This window comes from Oryctolagus cuniculus, chromosome 2 (genome assembly GCF_051225735.1).
Source record: "Oryctolagus cuniculus isolate XC-2025 breed Fujian yellow rabbit chromosome 2, ASM5122573v1, whole genome shotgun sequence".
NCBI lineage: Eukaryota > Metazoa > Chordata > Mammalia > Lagomorpha > Leporidae > Oryctolagus > Oryctolagus cuniculus.
The window spans coordinates 82752525-82773209 of NC_142868.1; the positions used below are offsets into that span (position 1 = coordinate 82752525).

Genomic DNA, 20685 nt, shown 5'->3' on the forward strand with positions numbered 1-20685 from the left:
CATGGGAGATCCAGATGAAGCTCCTGGTTCACGACTTTGGTCTAGTACCACCATGGCTGTTGAGGCCAACTGAGGAGTGAACCAGCAGATGAAAGATCTATCTCTCCTTAACTTTACCTTTTAAGTAAATAAAAATATCTTTAAAAATCAATTAAGGGCAGGCATTGTGGAACAGCAGGTTAAGCCAGTGCTTGGATGCCCACTTCAAAGTGCCGTTTTGAGCCCCAGCTCTTACGTTTTTGATCTAGCTTCTTGCTAACGTTTACGGGAGGCAAGTATTTGGATTCCTTCCCACCCCCCCCCAGATGGATCAAGATGGAGTTCCCGGCTTTGATCCCACCCAGCCCTGACTGTTGTAGTCATTTGGAGAATCAATCAACTGACAGAAAATCTTTGTCTCCCCATCCCTGTCACTCTGCCTTTCAAATAATAATTAAAAAAAAAAAAAAAAGTATACCATATTAACAGAATAAAGAATTAGAACTACATGATCACCTCACTAGTACAGAAAAAGCATTTCAAAAAATCCAACACTCAACTATGATTGAAAACTCACCTAGAAAAGAGGGGGACTTCTTTAACCTGATAAAAATACCTACAAAAACCTGTAGTAATGTCATACACATTGGTGAAACACTGAATGCTTTCCCCCTAAGATCAAGAACAAGACTACATCATACCAGCCAATCCAGTCAGGCAAGGAAAAGAAATAAAAAGTGTCTATATTGGAAAGCAGTAAGTAAAACTATTTTTATAGATGACAATCTTGATTTAGAGGGGCCAGCGCTATGGCGCAGCAGGTTAACACCCTGGCCTGAAGCACCAGCATCCCATATGGGCACTGTTTTGAGACCCGGCTGCACCACTTCCCGTCCAGCTCTCTGCTGTGGCCTGGGATAGCAGTAGAAGATGGTCCAAGTCCTTGGGCCCCTGCACCCGCATTGGAGACCCGGAGGAAGCTCCTGGCTCCTGGCTTCAGATCAGCGCAGCTCCAGGTGTTGCAGCCAATTTGGGAGTGAACCATTGGATGGAAGACCTCTCCCTTTCTCTCTCTGCGTTACTCTTTCAAGTAAAATAATAAAATCTTTAAAAAAAAATCTTGATTTAGAAAATTCTGGAGAATCCACACAAAAAATTATTAGAAATAATTCAATGCAATTCCCATCAAGATTGCAGCTGGTTTTGCAGACGTTGTTTGACAAGGTAATCCTAAAATTTATATGGAAACATAGAAGATCCAGGAAAAAAAGAAAACAGAAGTCGGACTTAAAATTCTCAATCCCTAAACTTAACCACAGGGGCAGGCATCTGGCCTAGCAGTAATGATACCAGTTCAGACACCTTCATCATGTATAAGAGTACCCAGGTGTGTTATCAGGCTCTGGCTCCTGGCCGCCGCTTCCTGCTAACACAGACCCTGGGAGGAAGTAGTGATGGCACAAGGGACTGGTTTACCATCACCCACGTAGGAGACCTGGATTGAGTTTCTGGTTCCAGCGTTGGCCCCAGCCAGGAGCTGTCACAGCTTTTGTAGAGATCTATCTTCACCTCTCAAATAATAATTTTTGAAACTGAACTATAATGTTTTATCAATAGAGTATGGTGGGGCCAGCACTGTGGTGCAGCGGGTTAAAGCCCTGGCCTGAAGCCCTGGCATCCCATATGGGCACCTGTTCTAGTCCCGGCTGCTCCACTTCCAATCCAGCTCTCCGTTATGGCCTGGGAAAACAGCAGGGGATGGCCCAAGTCCTTGGGCCTGGCACCCACATGGGAGACCCGGAAAAAGCTTCTGGCTCTCCTAGCTTCGGATCGGTGCAGCTCCGGCAGTTGCAGCCATTTGGGGAGTGAACCATTGGATGGAAGACCTCTCTCTCTCTCTCTGCCTCTCTTCTGTGTAATTCTTTCAGATAAATAAATATTAAAAAAAAAAAAATAGAGTGTGGTACTACTATAAGGATAGCTACACAAGTAAAAAAATCAATGGAAGAGCCGGCGCTGTGGCTCACTTGGTTAATCCTCCGCCTACAGCGCCAGCATTCCATATGGGCACCGGATTCTGTCCCGGTCACTCCTCTTCCAGTCCAGCTCTCTGCTGTGGCCCCGGAGGGCAGTAGAGGATGGCCCAGGTGCCTGGGGCCCTGCATCCACGTGGGAGACTAGGAAGGGGCACCTGGCTCCTGGCTTCGGATTGGCACAGCGCTGGCCATGGCAGCCATTTGGGGAGCGAGCCAACAGAAGGAAGACCTTTCTCTTTGTCTCTCACTGTCTAACTCTACCTGTCAAATTAAAAAAATAAATAAATAATTCAATGGAACCAGACTTCAAAAATAAATTCTTTCCTTTATGGCCAATTGATATTTGATAAGGGTGTCAACACAATTCAAGGGGGAAAAGACAGTATTTTCAAGAAATAGCAACAGAATTGAATAACCACACAAAAAATTAATATGGGCCTGTGTTAAACCATACACAATACAGAACTCAGACACACCGGAGACCTATTTGTTCAAGCTAAAACTATGACAGAAAACAAGTAAGTGATTTTGGAGGATCCGCAAAGATTTCTTACATCAAGAATACAAATGATAAAACAAAGAAATTGCCTGGAAGTGGGTTCCAAACTGGAAAACCAGGATCCAAGAAACATTGTTGATGAGAACATAAAATGATAGACATTTCTGTAGTTTTTTTTAAGGATTTATTTATTTGAAAGAGTTATACAGAGAGGGAGGCACAGAGAGAAATCCTCCATCCACTGGTTCACTCCATGGATGGCCACAACGGCCTGAAGCCAGGAGCCTCATCTGGTTCTCTCACATGGGTGGCAGGGGCCCAAGCACTTGGGGCCATCTTCCACTGCTTTGCCCAAGCCATTAGCAGGGAGCTGGATCAGAAGTGGAGCAGCCAGAATTCAAACTGGTACCCATTTGGAATACTGGTATCTCATGCACAGGCTTGACCCATTAGGCCACAACGCTGACCTCTTCTGTAGTTTCTTTAAAAATTAAACAAAGGGGCTGGCACTGTGGCATAGTAGGCTTTGCCTCCACCTGCAGCGCCAGTGTCTCATATGTCCCAGCTGCTCTTCTTCTGTTTCAGCTCTCTTCCTATGGCCTGGGAGAGCAGTGGAAGATGGCCCAAGTGCCTGGGTCCCTGAACTCACATGTGAGACCTGGAAGAAGCTCCTGGCTTCGGATTGGCCCGGCTCCAGCTGTTGTGGCCCATCTGGGAAGTGAACAAGCAGATGGTAGACCTTCTTCTCCGTCTCCACTGCTGTCTGTGACTAACTCTCAAAAAAAAAAAAAATCTTAAAAAAAAAAATTAAACAAAGATCTACCATGTGATCCAGAAATTCCACTCATAGGTATCTACCCAAAAGAAACAAAAACATACATTTATGTTAAGACATGTACAGGAATGTTCATAGCAACATTATTCAAAACAGCCCAAAAGTCGAAATAATCCCAATGTCCATTAACCAATGAACAGATAAATTGTGGTATATTCTTACAATTGAATATTCTAGCAGTGAAATAAGGTATTAATACAGACTACAACATGGATGAAACACAAAAAGAATGCTAAGCAAAAAAAAGCTACAGACAAAAGACCATCAATTATATAATTCTATTTATAGGAAATGTCCAGAAAGGTAAATAAACATAGACAGAAAGTAGATTATTGGTTATCTGGGATTGAAGTGAGAACAGTCACTGCAGATGGCCACATAAGATCCTTAGGAAGTGATGGAAATAATGTAAAATGAAACAGTAGTACTAGCTGCACAACTGTAAGCTTACTAAAAATATTTGAATCGTACACTTAAAATGAGTGAACCATATGGCATATATATTAAACCTCAAGTTTTTTAAAGCTAATTTTTTTTTTCAGTTGATTTGAAAGGCAGAAACAGATTTTATCTGCTATTTCATTCTCCAAATGCCTTCAATAACCAGAGCTGAGCCAGGCTGAAACCAGGAGCCAGGAATGCCACTGAGGTTTCCCTAGGTGGCAGGGACTCAAGTAGTTGAGTCATTATCCACTGCCACCCAGGATGTGAAGGAAACTAGATTGGAGGTAGAAAAGTTAAGTACTTGAACTGGGAATCTTTGATAATGGTCAAATGTCCAGCCCTTAAGAAACAATAACCTAAATCTTAACTATAATATGAGACTATTAACACTTTAAGAGCTTAAATTTTCTTATCATCCCATCTCTCTCTCTCTCTTTTTTTTTTTTTTTGGACAGGCAGAGTGGACAGTGAGAGAGAGAGACAGAGAGAAAGGTCTTCCTTTGCCGTTGGTTCACCCTCCAATGGCTGCCGCGGCTGGTACACCGCGCTGATCCGATGGCAGGAGCCAGGAGCCAGGTGCTTTTCCTGGTCTCCCATGGGGTGCAGGGCCCAAGCACCTGGGCCATCCTCCACTGCACTCCCGGGCCACAGCGGAGGGCTGGCTTGGAAGAGGGACAACCGGGACAGAATCCGGCGCCCCGACCGGGACTAGAACCCGGTGTGCCGGCGCCGCTAGGCGGAGGATTAGCCTAGTGAGCCGCGGCGCCGGCCCCATCTCTTATATTTAACAAAGTATCTAAAAAAAACTAACTTAGAACTGAAAAATGAACTCATCATAACTAAATGCCTTTCTAAAAAATAAAAACGGGGGGGGGGGGGGGGGGGGGGCTGGCACTGGGATGAAAGTGGATTAAGATACAGCCTGAAATGCTAGCATTCCACAAGGGAGTACCAGCTTGAGCCCCGGCTGCTCCACTTCCCATCCAGTCCCCTACTAATGTGCCTAGAAAGCCAGCATTAAGACAGTCCAGGTATGCGGATTCCTGACGTCCACGTGGGAAACCCAAATGGAGTTCCTGGTTCCTGGCTTCAGCCTAGCTCAGCCTTGACAATGGCAGCCACATGGGGAGTGAATCAACGGATAGAAGATTTTTTTCTGTCTCTCCCTCACGTTATCTTTCAAATAGATAAATCTAAAAACAAAACAAATGGGGGGAAAAAAAAAAAAACATGAAAACCCTAAGAGTCCTATACAATTTTACTAACCAGAATTTTGTTTAGAGCCTGATGATCCTCCATGTTCTATCTTTGCCTTCTTCTTCTTCGATGATGAGGATGATGATTCAGAAGATACTGAACGCTTTTCCACTACAGGAGTATTAAGAGCTCGTTTTCTGAACAGCTCCCGTTCTCTCAACAAGCTTGGATCCATAATGCTGTAAAGAATAAAATATCTGTAAGACAAATTCAAGTCACTCAAATCTATATGCCAAATCCAAAGATCAACAAGTTCCTTCCCAAATAAAATTACAATTTATTATTAGTTCTCCGGCATTTACATTTACTCACTTATTCATCAACCCAAAAAACACTTAGTAAGGCTGGCATTGTGTACAGGTTAAGCCACCACCTGCAATGCCAACATCCCACATGAGCACGGGTTCAAGTCCCAGCCACTCTGCTTCAGATCCAGTCCCTGCTCATGTGTCTGGGCCTTCCACACATATGGGAAAACCAGACAGAATTCTGGACTCCTGGCTTCAGCCTGGCCCAGCCACTCAGGAGTAAACCAGAGGATGGAAGATCTCTGTCTCTCCTTCTCTGTAACTCTGCCTTTCAAATAATTTTTTTTTCTTTTTTAAAGCAAAAAGATCCTAGTTTAGCAGGAATAGAGACAATGGCTATAAACAATTGAATGGAAAAATGACCATTTTACCCATATATGGTAAATTTTAAAATAACCACGGGTCATTAAAATTATAGTAGTATAACTTTTTTTTTTTTTTTTTTGACAGGCAGAGTGGACAGTGAGAGAGAGAAACAGAGAGAAAGGTCTTCCTTTGCCGTTGGTTCACCCTCCAATGGCCGCTGCAGCCGGCGCACTGCGGCCGGCGCACCGCGCTGATCCGATGGCAGGAGCCAGGAGCCAGGTGCTTTTCCTGGTCTCCCATGGGGTGCAGGGCCCAAGCACCTGGGCCATCCTCCACTGCACTCCCTGGCCACAGCAGAGAGCTGGCCTGGAAGAGGGGCAACCGGGACAGAATCCGGTGCCCCGACCGGGACTAGAACCCGGTGTGCCGGCGCCGCAAGGCGGAGGATTAGCCTAGTGAGCCGCGGCGCCGGCCAGTAGTATAACTTTTTTTCTGAAGATTTAGTTTGAAAGTCAGAGTTCCAGAGACAGGAAAAAGAGATCTTCTATCCACTGGTTCACTCCCCAGATGGCCCAACATCCAGGACCAAGCCAAAGTCAGGAGCTTCTTCCAGGTCTCCCACATGGGTGGCAAGGGCCCAAACACTTGGGCCATCTTCAATTGCTTTTCCCAGGTCATTAGCAGGGAGCTGGACAGAAAGTGGAGCAGCCAAGAAATGCACCAGTGCCCACGTGGGTGGGCTGTCACCGCCACAGGCAGTGGCTGTATCCCCTATACCATGATGCCCACCCGTGGTATAACATTTTTAACCACTGGTTTGACAGAGGTATAAAACAAAGTTTTACAAACTGTATTTGCAGCAATACTGGTACACACAGGCATTTTTTATTTTGGGGTTTCTTTCCTCTTTAATTTTAGCTCCTACACATAATGAAGAACACGTAATATTTATCCTTCTGTGTCTGGCTTATTTCACTCAACACAGTATCCTCCACTTGCATCTATTTTGCTCAAATGGTAGAACTTCATTCTTTTTTATAGCTGAATAATATTTCACTGGGCATATGTACCACATTGTCTTTATCTAGTCATCTGATGGACACCTTGGTTGATTCCAAATTTTAGCTACTGTGAAAGAGCTGCTATAAACATCCTGGTACAGGTACCTCTTTGATACAATGTGTCCCAGTCTTTTGGGTATGCACCCAATAGTGGCAATGCTGGATCATATAGCAAATCCATTCTAGTTTAAGAAAAGTCCATACAGTAATTTACATTCCCATCAACAATGTGTAAGTGTTCCCCTTTCTCTACACTCTCTACACCCTGACCAGCATTTGTTATCCTTTGTGTTTCGGACTTTAACCATTTGGACAGGGTTGAGGTGTTATCTCATTGTGGGTTTGTTTTTTAAGATTTTATTTATCTATTTGAGATGCTGAGTTACAGACAGTGAGGGAGACACAGAGAAAGGTCTTCCTTCCATTGGGTCACTCCCCAAGTGGCCACAACGGCTGGAGCTGCACCAATCCAAAGCCAGAAGCCAAGTGCATCTTCCCAGTCTCCCATGTGGGTGCAGGGACCCAAGCATCTGGGCCATTTTCTACTGCTTTCCCAGGCTATAGCAGAGAGCTGGACGGGAAGAGGTGCAGCCAGGACTAGAACCAGCGCCCTTATAGGATGCCGGCAATGCAGGCAGAGGATTAACCTACTGTGCCACAGCTCCGGCCCCCTCATTGTGATTTTGATTTGCATTTCCCTAATGGCTAGTGATGTTCAGCATTGTTTTAAATAAATGTATTACTTGTTATAAAGAGTTTCAGAGAGAAATCTTCCATCTGCTAGTTCATTCCCTAGATGACTACAATAGGCAGAGCTGGGCCAGGCCAAAATCAAGAGCTTCTTCCAGGTCTCCCACATGAATAGAAAGAGTCCAAGCACTTGGGCCATCCTCGGATGGTTTTCCCAGGCTCAGCAGGGAGCTGGATCTGAAGTGGAGTAGCCAGGACATAAACTAGCACCCACATGGGATGCCAGCATTGTAGGTGGCAGGTTTACCCATTACATGACAACGCTGCCCCAAGCATTTTTTCATATACTTGTTGGACATTTGTAATTTTTCTTTTGAGAACTCTCTATTGAGGTCCTTTGCCCATTTCTTTAACTGGATTGGTTGTTCTGTTGTTGAGTTTAAGTTGCTGTTGTATGCTGGATATTAATCCTTTGTTGGTTGGGTAGCTTGCAAATATTTTTTTCCCATTCTGTTGGATGTCTCTTCATTACAGAACATTTCCTTTGTTGTGCAGAAGCTTCTGAGTTTGATGTTTAGTTTTACTTTTGTTGTCTGCTATGGCTTTTGTGTTTGTCTAGTTCTAAAATTACAACTCTGAGCAATTTCAGTACAACTAGGGAAGCTATCAGTCAATCAGTAAGAATTTTTAAAACATTCCTGTTTTCTGATCCACCCCAGAACCTTGTAGAGAGTCTAAGAAGAGCTCAAGCTAATTATGTGACTGAATCTGACACTCTTAATGTTAAGTCAGAAGAAAGAGGACTACCTTATACAATCACACATCGCTTAGTGAGAGGAACACATATTGTTGCTAGGTGACTTAGTAACTGTGCAAATACCAGTGTGCTACACAAACCTAGAGACTACAGATCACTCTATATGGCCTCTTTGCAACCAAGAAATATCATAAGCAGGAGATGAGGATATGAGGCTGTTGCTAGTTTAACATGCAATGCTGTTTTACAATAAACTATCATTTTTCTAAGTTATTTCATTTATTTAAAGGCAGAATTACAGAAAGAGGGAGAGACAGTTCTTCCATCCATTCATTCACTCCCTAGATGGCCGCAACAGCCAGAGTTGAACCAGGCCAAAGCCAGGAGTCTAGAGCTCCAACTGGGTTGCCCACGTGTGTGGCAGAGGCCAAGTCCTTGGGCCATCTTGTGTTGCTTTCCTAGGTACATCAATAGAAAGCTAGACTGGAAGCAGGGCAGCCAGGACTTGAACTGGTGCTCTGATATGGGATGCTGGCAGCACAGGCAACGGCTTAACCCACTGTGTTATATCATCCACCCCTACAGTCAACTTTTTAGAAGCAAAAAACTTTAAAAGGGTGTCTGGTCTCACAGTTTAGCATCCCAATAGGGGAGAATCTTAAGTTTGAGCCCTGAAGTGGACGACACTGTAGTGCAGCAAGTTAAGCCAGTCTGCATTGCTGACATCCCATACGGTGCTGGTTCAAGTCCCAGCCACTCTGCTTCTAATCCAGCCTCCTGCTAGTGCACCTGGGAAAGCAGCAGAGGATGGCCCAAGTGTGCTGCAGCCATTTGGGGAGCAAACCAGCAAATGAAAGATCCCTCCCTCTCTGTAACTCTTTCAAATAAATAAACCTTTAAGAATTAAAGAATTTAAAAAAAAAAAAAAAAAAAAAAAAAGCTTAAGCCCTGGAGCCAGCATTGCGACATGCCGAGTTGGGCCACAGCCTGTGACACCAGCATCCCACATGGGAAGCCAGTTCAAGTCCTGGCCACTCTGCTTCTGATCCAGCCTCCTGCTAGTGCACCTGGGAAAGCAGCAAAGGAAGGCCCAAGTCCTTGGGCCCTTGCACCTACCTACGAGACTGGGATGAAGCCACTGGATTCAGCCTGACCCATTCCAGATGTTGGGGCCATCTGGTGAGTAAACCAACAGAAAGAACATCTGTTTCTCTCCTTTTCTCTGTAAAACTGCCTTTCAAATATATAAAATAAACCTTAAAAAAAAAATTTGAGCCCTGGCTTTGTTCCTCATTCCAGCTCCCTGCTAATTCATCTGGGAAAGCAGCACAAGATGGCTAAGTGCTTGGGCCCCTGTCACCCATGTGGAAGACCTAGAATGAGTACCAGGCTCCTAATGAGAGCATCTGGAGAGTTTAGCAGTGGATGGGAGCTGTCTCTCTCCCTTCCAAGTAAACAATTTTTTTTAAAGATTTACTTATTTATTTGAAAGTCAGAGTTACACACAGAGAGAAGGATAGGCAAAGAGAGAAGTCTTCCATTTGCTGGTTCACTCCCCAACTGGCCACAATGGCCAGAGCTGTGCCAATCTGAAGCCAGGAGCCAGAAGCTTCCTCTGGGTTTTCCCATGCGGGTGCAGGGGCCCAAGGGCTTGGGCCATTTTCTACTGCTTTCCCAGGACATAGCAGAGAGCTGGTTCGGAAGTGGGGCAGCCGGGTCTTGAACTGGCACCCATACGGGATGCCGGCACTGCAGGCAGCAGCTTTACCCACTATGCCACAGCGCCGGCCCCAATTTTTTAAAAATTTAAGATAAAAAAAAAATAATAACACACATAATTGAATATTATATTATATACATAATTGTCTGGTATGCTCTTATACAACTGGTAGCACAGGTTTGTTTAGACCAGCAATGCCACAAACACAAGTAATGCATTGTTTTGTGACATTCTAACATTACTAGGCAGCAGGAATTTTTTTAGTTCCATTATAATCTTGAGACTACTACCATTTATTTTAGTTTGTTATTTATTTAGTTTGTTATTGAATGAAATGCCATTAATGTGGCATATACTTTGAAAGTGTTTAAGCACAGGAAAGCTCAGGAAATTTTGTTAAGCAGACGAATGGAAAATATACCTTCGAATTGCTCTATCCTCACTGGCTCCACCAGCCTTATTAAATGTTTTCTGTATGTAAGGCACTGGGCACTAAGCCTTGAAAGATTCTGGAAGAGAAATCTTTGCCTTCCAGCAGCTCAGATTTAAGATGAAGTCTCGAGCACTTTGCTCTAAAAACAATGAACAGGGGCTGGTGGGTAAAGCCACCACCTGCAAGGCGGCATCCCAAATGGGTGCCAGCTCAAGTCCTGGCTTCTCCACTTGTGATCCAGCTCCCTGGTTAATGGCCTGGGAAAGCAGTGAAAGACGGCCCAAGTGTCTGGACCCCTGTCACCCACATGGGAGACCCAGAAGTTGTTCCTGGCTCTAGGCTGTCTCAGCCCTGGCCATTGCAGCCACTTGGGAAATGAACCAGCAGATGAAGATCTGTCTCTCCCTCTAAATCAGACTTTAAATAAATCTTTTAAAAATGAATGAAATGTGAACTGAAGTGCTAAGAATTAGAAATACACCGCACTGATAAGGACTAATCAGAGTGAACTTCAGTAAGAACAGTCACTGTACCACAACGCAAACATCTACCTTCTCTGAGTTTTGATTCCTAACAGTCACACAGCCAGGCAATCCATAAAACCTCTCTAGATCCAACTTCCTATGTAAAATAAGGACACTACCAATGCTGTCTACATCTAGTCCAGCAGTAAGAAGAAAGTGGCACTGATTTTTTAAAAATTTTAAAGACAAAGTGACAGAGAGGGACAGATCTTTCATCTGCTAGTTCACTCCCCAAATGCCAGGTATGGGGCAGGCCAAAGCCAAGAGCCAGGAACCTCATCCCGCTCTCCCATGAGGGTGGAAGGGCCCAAGCACTCAGGTCATCTTCCTCTGCTTTCCCAGACACATTAGCAGTGAGATGGATTGGCACCCACATGGGATGTCGGCATCACAGGTGACAGCTTAATTTGTTATGCCACAATCCCAGTGCCAAAACTGATTTTTTAAAGCCATATAAATAAGTTATTTTGGTATCACTATTTAAAGATCTGAAGAGAAAAGAATGATTCTTGTGGTGTGAGGAAGGCAGTTTTGGGAGGTGGGATGGTATGAGGACAGCAACAAGAAAGTGAGATTCATAACTGAGAAGATGGGGACAACAAGCAGGTTGTGAACTTTTTTTTTTTTTAAGATTGATTTATTTAGGGGCTGGCGCCATGGCTCACTTGGTTAATCCTCCGCCTGCGGTGCCAGCATCCCATAAGGGCGCCGAGTCCTAGTCCTGGTAGCCCCTCTTCCAGTCCAGCTCTCTGCTGTGGCCCAGGAGTGCAGTGGAGGATGGCCCAAGTGCTTGGGCCCTGCACCCCATGGGAGACCGGGAAGGAGGCACCTGGTTCCTGGCTTTGGATCAGCACATCGCCGGCCGTAGTGGCCATTTGGGGGGTGAACCAACGGAAGAAAGACCTTTCTCTCTGCCTCTGTCAAATAATAAAAAAAATTTTTAAAAAGGTTTATTTATTTGAAAGTCAGAATTAGAGAGACAGAGAGGAAACAGCAACAGCTGTGACTGGGCTCAGCCTAAGCCAGGAGCTTCTTCCAGGTCTCCCACATGGGTGCTGGGGCCCAGGCACTTGGGCCATCTCCCACTGCTTTTCCAGGCCATTAGCAAGGAGCTGAATCGGAAGTGGAGCGACTGGAAACCGAACTGGCACCCATATGGTATACCGGCACTGCAGGCAGCCCCAGCTGAGCCACAGCACAGGCCCCAGGTGGTGAATTTCTGAAAGAGGAAACCTTTCTAACGGTTTATCTCACTTTGTAATGACAGGTAGATAATCTAGGCTTTTAAAGAGGACTTTAACATATTTTAAATAAAGCCCAACAGTCTAGCAAAGCCTAAATGGTTAACAGTTCCAGATCCTCATAACTCTGGGAGACAACAGATGACCCAGTTGTTACTAGTTTAATATGTGAAATCCAAAACTAAGGCGGTAGGGTGAGACTGACACACGCGAATAAACCAGGATCCGAATACCCTGACTCCTACAACAAGTTGAGCGCTGGAATGCCCGCAGATGAAGATCTTTCACCACCCGACGCTCCGCCTAGCTTTACCTGCCTGTACCGACTTCGACATTTCTGAACTGACCTCTGTAGCCAACAGGACGCGACACTATGCCCGTTTTACATTTACAAACACAGCAGCACGACACAGACCGCTGAGGGTTTCCGCAGATGGAAACCGGGAGACAGACCCACAGCCCACGACTCGCCCTCTTCCAGCCTTTCGCGGCTTTCCCGGCCTCAGCCCCAGGGGTGCCCGGCTGACCGACGGCGCAGAGGTGCGCCCAAGGGGGACCCCGGCGTCCTGCCGGGGCAGACGCCTGCAGAGTTCTCCGGAAACTCCTGTAATTACAGACCACGAGCGCGGGCTCCCCGAAGCAGCTGGAAAGCCGGTCCGGGTGTGAGCAACTCAATCACAGCCTCGACGGGCAGGACGCCGTGGCGCCCCGAGCCGCACACGTGCGGTTCGCTCGGCCCACGAGGGGCTCAACCCGCGCGCGACCCCACTGCCGATTTCCCCCTCTTTTCAACCCAAAAGTTTGTCCCGTGAGCCCCAGGCCTCAAAGACAGAGCGCCCACGGAGCTGTTAGCGTGTCCGAAGGGTCCCGAGACCCAGCCCCACGAAAAGTGAGGACCTGCGAGGAGAGCCGCGTCGCGGGGCGAAGAACAACAGGCCAGGGCTCGCGCCCCTCACCTGGCGGTCGCAGCCCTTACCAGAGAGAAGAGGGCAGCCCCACGCGACCCGCCGCCGACTCCCTGCGCCTCCGCCTCGGCCAGCCGTCCCCGCCGGCGCTGCCGTGGCTTCCCGCTCCTCGTCAGCGCCCTCGCCAGCCTGCGCGCACGCCCAGCGCCGACCCGCCAGCTCAGGGGTCTCGCCACTGGCGGCGGCGGCGGCGGCGGCGGCGGCTCCGCCCCGCCCGCCACTTCCTGATAAGGCAGCTAGGATCAGTCCCGGCAGCCACCGCGGCGCCTTCGCTGCCGAGAACGCGCATGCGTCATCGCGTACCCCGCGAGAGTAACCGCGGGAGCTGATCAGGCCGGCTCGGGCGTCGGGATCTCCATGACAACGGGAAGGTGGCTGGGGCGGGACTCAGGTGGGAGGCGGTGCTAAAGAAGATGGACGCAGCTCGTCTGTGCCGAAATTCGAAGTTACGAAGTCCTCTTTCGACAGGCAGGCTCTGGAGTCTAACCCGAGGGCGACGCGTTCTGGCGGCGTTTATTGTGTGACTGTCGCTCAGATGCCGCTCACCGGCACCTGAACCTGAGAGAACGTTGTAGCTGTTTCAAAGTGGCGAAAAAGGCCCCGTGGAACTAAGTGACTCGTTCGCAGCAGAGAGAGCAAAGGCGAGCCCACACGGGCTCCTTCCCGCACACCTGTGAGCTGTCTGTCACAGCAAAGGATCTCGGACTGCGACAGGAGGTGCTGGAAGCGAAACAAGAATAAAACGAAAACCATCGCCTGGCTCGCGCTCTGCCGCTCTCCGTTCCTGTTCTGAGAACCTACAGCAGCAGCGTGGCCAGCGCTTACCTATTGTGAAGCTGCCCTTTAATTACTGCTGGTTACTCCTCAAGTTACTTAACCTGTATCTCCATCTCTTCTGGGAAATGGGGATAATAATGGTACTACCGTGATGGGCTACTTGGACTGTGGCGAAAATGAAATAACGCATAAGTCAAACCAGAGCCTTTGCCTTGAGCAATCCGCTCAGAATTATCAGGATTTGGGGCTGGTGTTGTGGCACAGCTGGTTAAGTTGCCACCTTTCACACCTGGATCCCATATCAAAGTGGTGGTCCACATCCCAACTACTCTGATCCAGCATCCTGCCAATATGCCTTGAAACGTGGAAGATGACCCAAATACGTAGACCCCTGCCACCCACATGGGAGCCCAGGAAGGACTTCCTGCCTCCTGGCCTCAGCCTGGTGCAGACCTCAGTGTCGTGGCTGTTTGGGGAGTTAATCAATGTTGGAAGATCTGCCTGTCACTCTCGTTCTGCCTTTCAAATACATTAATCTTTAAAAAAAAAAAATCAGTATTTACCCAAGGAATTCATGGAAAAGTGGCTTTGAAAATATGTTTATTTTGGTGCAAATTATAAATGATGGATGTTGTCAACAGTGGTTATCACTCTGGCTTCTACTGCAAGTTGCCTGTGACGAGGTCATAACACTGAAAGCAATGACTGCATTTATTCAAAACACTTTTAAGTGATATCCTGTACCCTGAATCATTTCCTCAAGAGAAGTCCATAAATAGACTCATATGATCTATAATCTGTAATTAGGCCCGTTCTTGTGTCAGAGGTGCTTAAAAATGGTCATCACCCTATAAATGAACTCAGAAAGGGATCCTGTTTCTCTGCTGCCAAGGTTGACCACATGACCAATTTGTTTCCCAACAGCCACATTAACTTGATTTCAGAGAGTCCAATATTCATAATTTATATTCTGCCATCTCGCACCTATTACACATTCAGGACACCATCTGGCTTGATTCTCAGGCAGTCATTACCAAGGTTTAACAAGCACATAGAGGGCTGGCATCATGAAGCAGTAGGTTAAGCCACAGACTGAGACACGGGCATCCCATATGGGCAATGACTCGTGCTCCACTTCCAATCCAGCTCTCTGCTAATGCACCTGAGAGAGCAATGAAGAGTAGCCCAAGTGCTTGGGCCCCTGCACCCATGTGGGAGGTGCAGATGAATCCAGGTCCCCAGCTTCAGCCTGTCCCAGCGCTAGCTGTTGCAGCCATTTGAGGAGTGAACCAATGGATAGAAGATCCCTCTCCCTGTCTCTCTCTAGCTCTGCCTTTCTGCCTTGCAAATAAATAAATTTTTAAAAACTAAAAAGCACATAGCATAGGATAAATCTTCCACTCTGAGGGGAGCTCTGTGGCTATTGTAAGTCTTTTTATAGACATAGCATCCACTTCTGTAATAATTAGAACCACCTGCATGTTGGCAGTCTCCTTTGTTCCAGGTCAGAAGGGTGTGGTTAATGTCAAATTATATGAAGAACTAGCCAAGCAACTAATGCAACAGTAATTTATGTCTTTTTAAAAGATTTCATTTATTTATTTGAAAGGCAGATTTAACAGAAAAAGAAGGAGGGAAGAGATCTTCCATCCGCTGGGTCTCTCTCCAAATGACCACAATGGCTGCAGCTGGACAGAGATGACACCAGGAGCCAGGAGCTTTTTCTAAGTCTCCAACATGCTCTTGGGCCATCCTCCACTGCTTTCCCAGGCCATTAGCAGAGAACTAGATTGGAGGTGGAACAGTTGGAACTCAAACTGGCTCCCATATGGGATGCTGGTGTTACAGGTGTTGGCTTAACCCACAACACCAGCCCCAATTAAGCAATTTACATCTTACCTAGTGAATGCTTAGTGTATTCTCATCGGCTTTGGTAGGAAGTGTGGTGACTTCTCTGGGAAACATAATCTACATATTTTACACTTGATCTTAGTCAAAAGGCTGAGAATTGATAATCTGTGTATTTTATTTTTTAAAAAGATTTATTTATTTATTTTGAAAGTCAGAGTTACACAGAGAGAGGGAAAGACAAAGAGAGAGAGAGAGAGAGAGAGGTCTTCTATCCACTGGTTCACTCTCCAAATGGCCACAATGGCCGGAGCTGCACCGATCTGAAGCCAGGAGGCAGGAGCTTCTTCTGGGTCTCCCATGTGGGTGCAGGGGCCCAGGCCATAGCAGAGAGTTGGATCGGAAATGGAGCAGCCAGGTCTCAAACTGGTGCCCATATGGAATGCCGGCACTGCAGGCGGTGGCTTTACCCTGCTATGCCACAACGCTGGCCCCCCAATCTGCATATTTTGTAAAGCATTCTTCTGCCCTTATCTGTCAAAATCCTCTCACTGCTCAAAAATACTCTGCTTAGTGGATTGATTTTTACTATTTTATTTAATCGTGAGAAAATATGAGGAATACTCAAAAAGTTCATGGAAATGCATATTATGAAAAAATTTCAAAAATTTTTACACCAAAATAAGTGTAGTGTCTTCTTTCAAAATTATTTTAGGCCAGCACCGCGGCTCAATAGGCTAATCCTCCACCTGCAGCGCTGGCACACAGGGTTCTAGTCCCAGTCGGGGCGCCGGATTCTGTCCCGGTTGCCCCTCTTCCAGGCCAGCTCTCTGCTGTGGCCCAGGAGTGCAGTGGAGGATGGCCCAAGTCCTTGGGCCCTGCACCCCATGGGAGACCAGGAGAAGCACCTGGCTCCTGGCTTTGGATCAGCGTGGTGTGCCGGCCACTGGGGTGAACCAACGGTAAGGAAGACCTTTCTCTCTGTCTCTCTCTCTCTCTCACTATCCACTCTGCCTGTCAAAAAAAATTATTTTATTTATTTGAAAGGCAGAGTTACAAAGAGAGGGAGAGACAGAAAGAGAGGTCTTCCATCTGCTGGTTCACTTCCTAAATGCCTGCAACAGTCACGTCTGTGCCAGACGTAAGCCAAGAGTTTCCTCCTGGTCCCACATGTGGGTGCAGGGGCCCAAGCACCCAGGCCATCCTCCACTGCTTTCCCAGGCATATTAGCAGGAAGCTGGATTGGAAGAGGAGCAGCCGGGACCCCAACAGGTGCCCTTATGGGATGCCAGTGCTACAAGCATCAGCTTAACCCACTACACTTCATGCTGGCCACAGCATATGTCTTTAATTGCATTTTTTCATGAACTTTTTAAAGTACCTTCATGTATATATAAAAACATTTGTCATTTTAACCAAGCATGCAACTCAGTAGTGTTAATTACATACTGCAACTATCACCACTATGTATCCAAAATTTTTCTCATTGCCCCCAGAAATTCTGTACCCATTAAGCAACATTTTGCTTTTTTAATTAATTGCTCTTTATTTTTTAATTTTGTTTATTATTTTTATTAAGATTGTTTTTCCGTTAAGATTTATTTGTTTTAAGATTTGTTTTAGGCCGGCACCGCAGCTCAATAGGCTAATCCTCCACCTGTGGCACCGACACCCCAGGTTCTAGTCCTGGTCAGGGCGCTAGATTCTGTCCCGGTTGCTCCTCTTCCAGGCCAGCTCTCTGCTGTGGCCCAGGAGTGCAGTGGAGGATGGCCCAAGTGCTTGGGCCCTGCACCTGCATGAGAGACCAGGAGGAAGCACCTGGCTCCTGGCTTCGGATCAGCGCAGTGCCGGCAGTAGTGGCCATTGGAGGGTGAACCAACGGTAAAGGAAGACCTTTCTCTCTGTCTCTCTCTCTCACTGTCCACTCTGCCTGTCCAAAAAAAATTTTTTTTTGTTTTATTTATTTGAAAGGCAGAGTGAGAGAGAGAGGGGGAGAGAAAGAGATCTTCCATCTGCTGATTCACTCCCCAAATAGCCAGAAGGGGCTGAGCCAGGTAGAAGCCAGAAACCTAGAATTCCATCGAGTCTCCCACATGGGTGGCAGGGATCCAAGTTCTCCAGCCATCATCTGCTGCCTTCCCAGGCACATTAGCAGGAATCTGGATCTGAAACCGAGTAGCCAGAACTCTAACCAGCACCACAATATGATATGCTGGCATTGCAACTGGTGGCTTAGCCCACTGTGCCACAACACTGGCCTCATTTTAGTTTTTTACCTTATATCCATTATTTGTAAGAAAAAAAAGTGGACACAGCAAATAAATTCACCTTGTTCTGTCATCAGCTAATAACTGCCCTTCAACTCTCCTCACCTGTTAATCATCTCTAGTAATAAGGAGCCTAAATTCTCAGAATAACCAACAGAGCACATTGCCCACACCCATGCAAATCAAGAGCTTCAGTATTTCACTCTTCACCTGCCTGGATTCTTTTTGAAAGAACAGTCTATCCTCCTTTGACAACTTTCCCCCTGCCTTCTGATTCATCCTGCTCAATCTGGAAAATACGTTCCCAGCACCCTACTTCCTTCTGAGACATCCATCCCTCATCAAATTTTCTCTGAAGAGTCAGTCTCTGTTTTTGCCTCCACGTAGTGATTTTCACTATTCAGAGGTTAAAATGCTGCCCTTGGAGAAAGAGAATACTGACCTGAACCTCTGTTCTGCCACTTACTAGTTGTGGTGGAATGAGAAGGCCATGCTAAGATGGCCACTGGCAAGCCAGCATCAGTTACTCAGGAATGGCTTCCAAACCCACCTGGCAACGGAGCCTGCCTGGCAACAGGCTGTGATTGGATGGCTTAGGAAACCACGTGGCAACGGAGTCTGCCTGGCAACAGGTTGTGATTGGTTAGGGCATAAACCGCCCCTTGACTGGATTGGCCGCTTTGGCTATTTAAGCTGCTGTACCAACTGAAATAAACATCTGCAGGCTGCTCGCCTCTGGTCTGCTTTCACCTGACTCCCGGGGTCTGTGTGGTGACTCCGTGCTTCTTGCCCCCACTGCGCTCCTCCTCTCAGAACGAATCCACAGCAATAACTAGTCATATAGTGTTTAATCTTCTTAAACCTGGGGCAGGTGTTTGGCAGTTAAGATGGTGGTTGGGACACTCACCTCCCACATCCAAGGGCCTGGGCTCCAGTCCTGAGCCAGCTCCTGATTCCAACTTCCTGCTAGTGCTTACGCTGGGAAGCAACACCTGATGGCTTAAGTGCTTGGGTCCCTGCCTCCCATGTGGGAGACCCACATGGAGTTCCCAGCTCCTGGCTTAACCCTAGCTCAGTCCCAGCCATTGCAGGCATTTGGGGAGTATCCAGTAGATAGAAAATCTCCCTCTCTCTTCTCTCTCTCTCTCTGCCTTTCTCTGTCTCTCTCAAATAAGTAAATAATAGTTTTTAAAAATATCTTTCTAAACCTGAGTTTCCTTATGAGCCATGGAAAGGATTCAGTGAGAAAATGAATGCAGAGCACGCAGCAAGCACCGCGCAGGGACTATGGACTATGGTCAGCAAATTATAAATCCTGCAAGAATCATTGGAACCCAACTATCCTGTCAAACTCTCTCAAATGGCACCATTGATTTCCCAACTGCCGAATCCAACAGCCCCTGTGGTAGATTGTATAATTGCCATAATTATTCACTTCTTCTTCAAGAACACCCTGTTGAACACAGGAGTGGCATATGACTTGCTTTGACTGATGAAAAGTGAACGGAATCATTGTGGGAAGAATCATTATATTCCTAAAGTTGTACTTATGAAATGCATGACGTATGTATTCCTTAAATAAAAGGTTTCTTTGAGGGGAAAAATAAATAATTTTTAAAAGTATTAAAAAAAAAAAAAGAAAAAAGTGAACAGAATGACATGTGACATTCAAGGAGAAGTTTTATTAACTTTTTTTTTTTTTTTGACAGGCAGAGTGGACAGTGAGAGAGAGAGACAGAGAGAAAAGTCTTCCTTTGCTGTTGGTTCACCCTCCAATGGCCGCCGCAGCTGGCGCACCGCGCTGATCTGATGGCAGGAGCCAGGTACTTCTCCTGGTCTCCCATGCAGGGCCCAAGCACTTGGGCCATCCTCCACTGCCTTCCCGGGCCACAGCAGAGAGCTGGCCTGGAAGAGGGGCAACCCGGAAAGAATCCGGTGCCCTGACAGGGACTAGAACCCGGTGTGCTGGCGCCGCAAGGCAGAGGATTAGCCTATTGAGCCATGGCGCCGGCCCCAAGTTTTATTAACTTTAAAAAACTTTTATTTATTTTCACTTTATTTGGAAGTCAGAGAGCAATGGAGAGAGATCCACTGGCTATCCACTGGCTCACTCCTGAAATGTGGCTCCAGACCACAGCCAGGTCTCCCACATAGGTGGCATGGACCCAAGTACTTGATCCATCACCTCCTCCCAGAATGTGTGCCAGGGAACCTGGATCAGAAACAGAGGAGCCAGGCAGACTCAAACCCTCCAATACGGGATGTGGGCACTCCAAGTGTCAGCCTGAGCCACTGAGCCAAACACCCACCAAGTAGCTTTCATTTAAGAACTAACTTGTGGGGTCAACACCAGTTCAAATCCCGGCTGTTCCTCTTCTGCTCCAGCTCCCTGCCAATGCACATGAAGGCAGCCTAAGACAGCTCGAGAGCTTGGGCCCAGCCACTTGGATGGAGTTCCTGGCTCCTGGCCCAGCCCTAGGTCTCACACTTCAACTTGACCTCTGACTCTTGGCTAACCCCTCCCACTTCTGCCTTCGGGAAGGAGCCTCCTCCTTCCCTTTGGGCTGAAGCCACTCACAAACCCCACACTATGGGCTTTCGTCCAGTTCCTTCCTCTCCAGCTGGGATTCAGGCTGGTCTCCTTTAACCCCATCCACAAAAGTGGGTGTTGAAGCATCGCTCTCTCCAGATAACATTCCTCTAATAAGAATCATGCTTGGCTCAGACCTCTACCTCTA

At 46.9% G+C, this 20685-nt stretch overlaps 1 protein-coding gene across 4 annotated transcripts in view; it reads right to left on the minus strand.

The window, feature by feature from the left end:
- GTF2E2 (general transcription factor IIE subunit 2) overlaps positions 1-14304 on the minus strand; it is an 87710-nt gene extending 73406 nt beyond the window's left edge. Inside the window, exons 1-3 of one of the 4 annotated variants that reach the window (XM_089327295.1) lie at positions 13067-13312; positions 9289-9348; positions 5060-5229 (exon numbers count right to left, since the gene is read on the minus strand). In XM_089327295.1, the coding sequence (XP_089183421.1) occupies positions 5060-5225 (166 nt within the window). In that variant the 5' untranslated portion in view covers positions 5226-5229; positions 9289-9348; positions 13067-13312. Of the gene's footprint in view, positions 1-5059; positions 5230-9288; positions 9349-13046 lie in introns of all 4 variants that reach the window. The other 3 variants (XM_089327296.1, XM_070068516.2, XM_089327297.1) reach the window with 3 other exon arrangements.
- Between the last annotated feature and the right edge of the window lie 6381 nt (positions 14305-20685).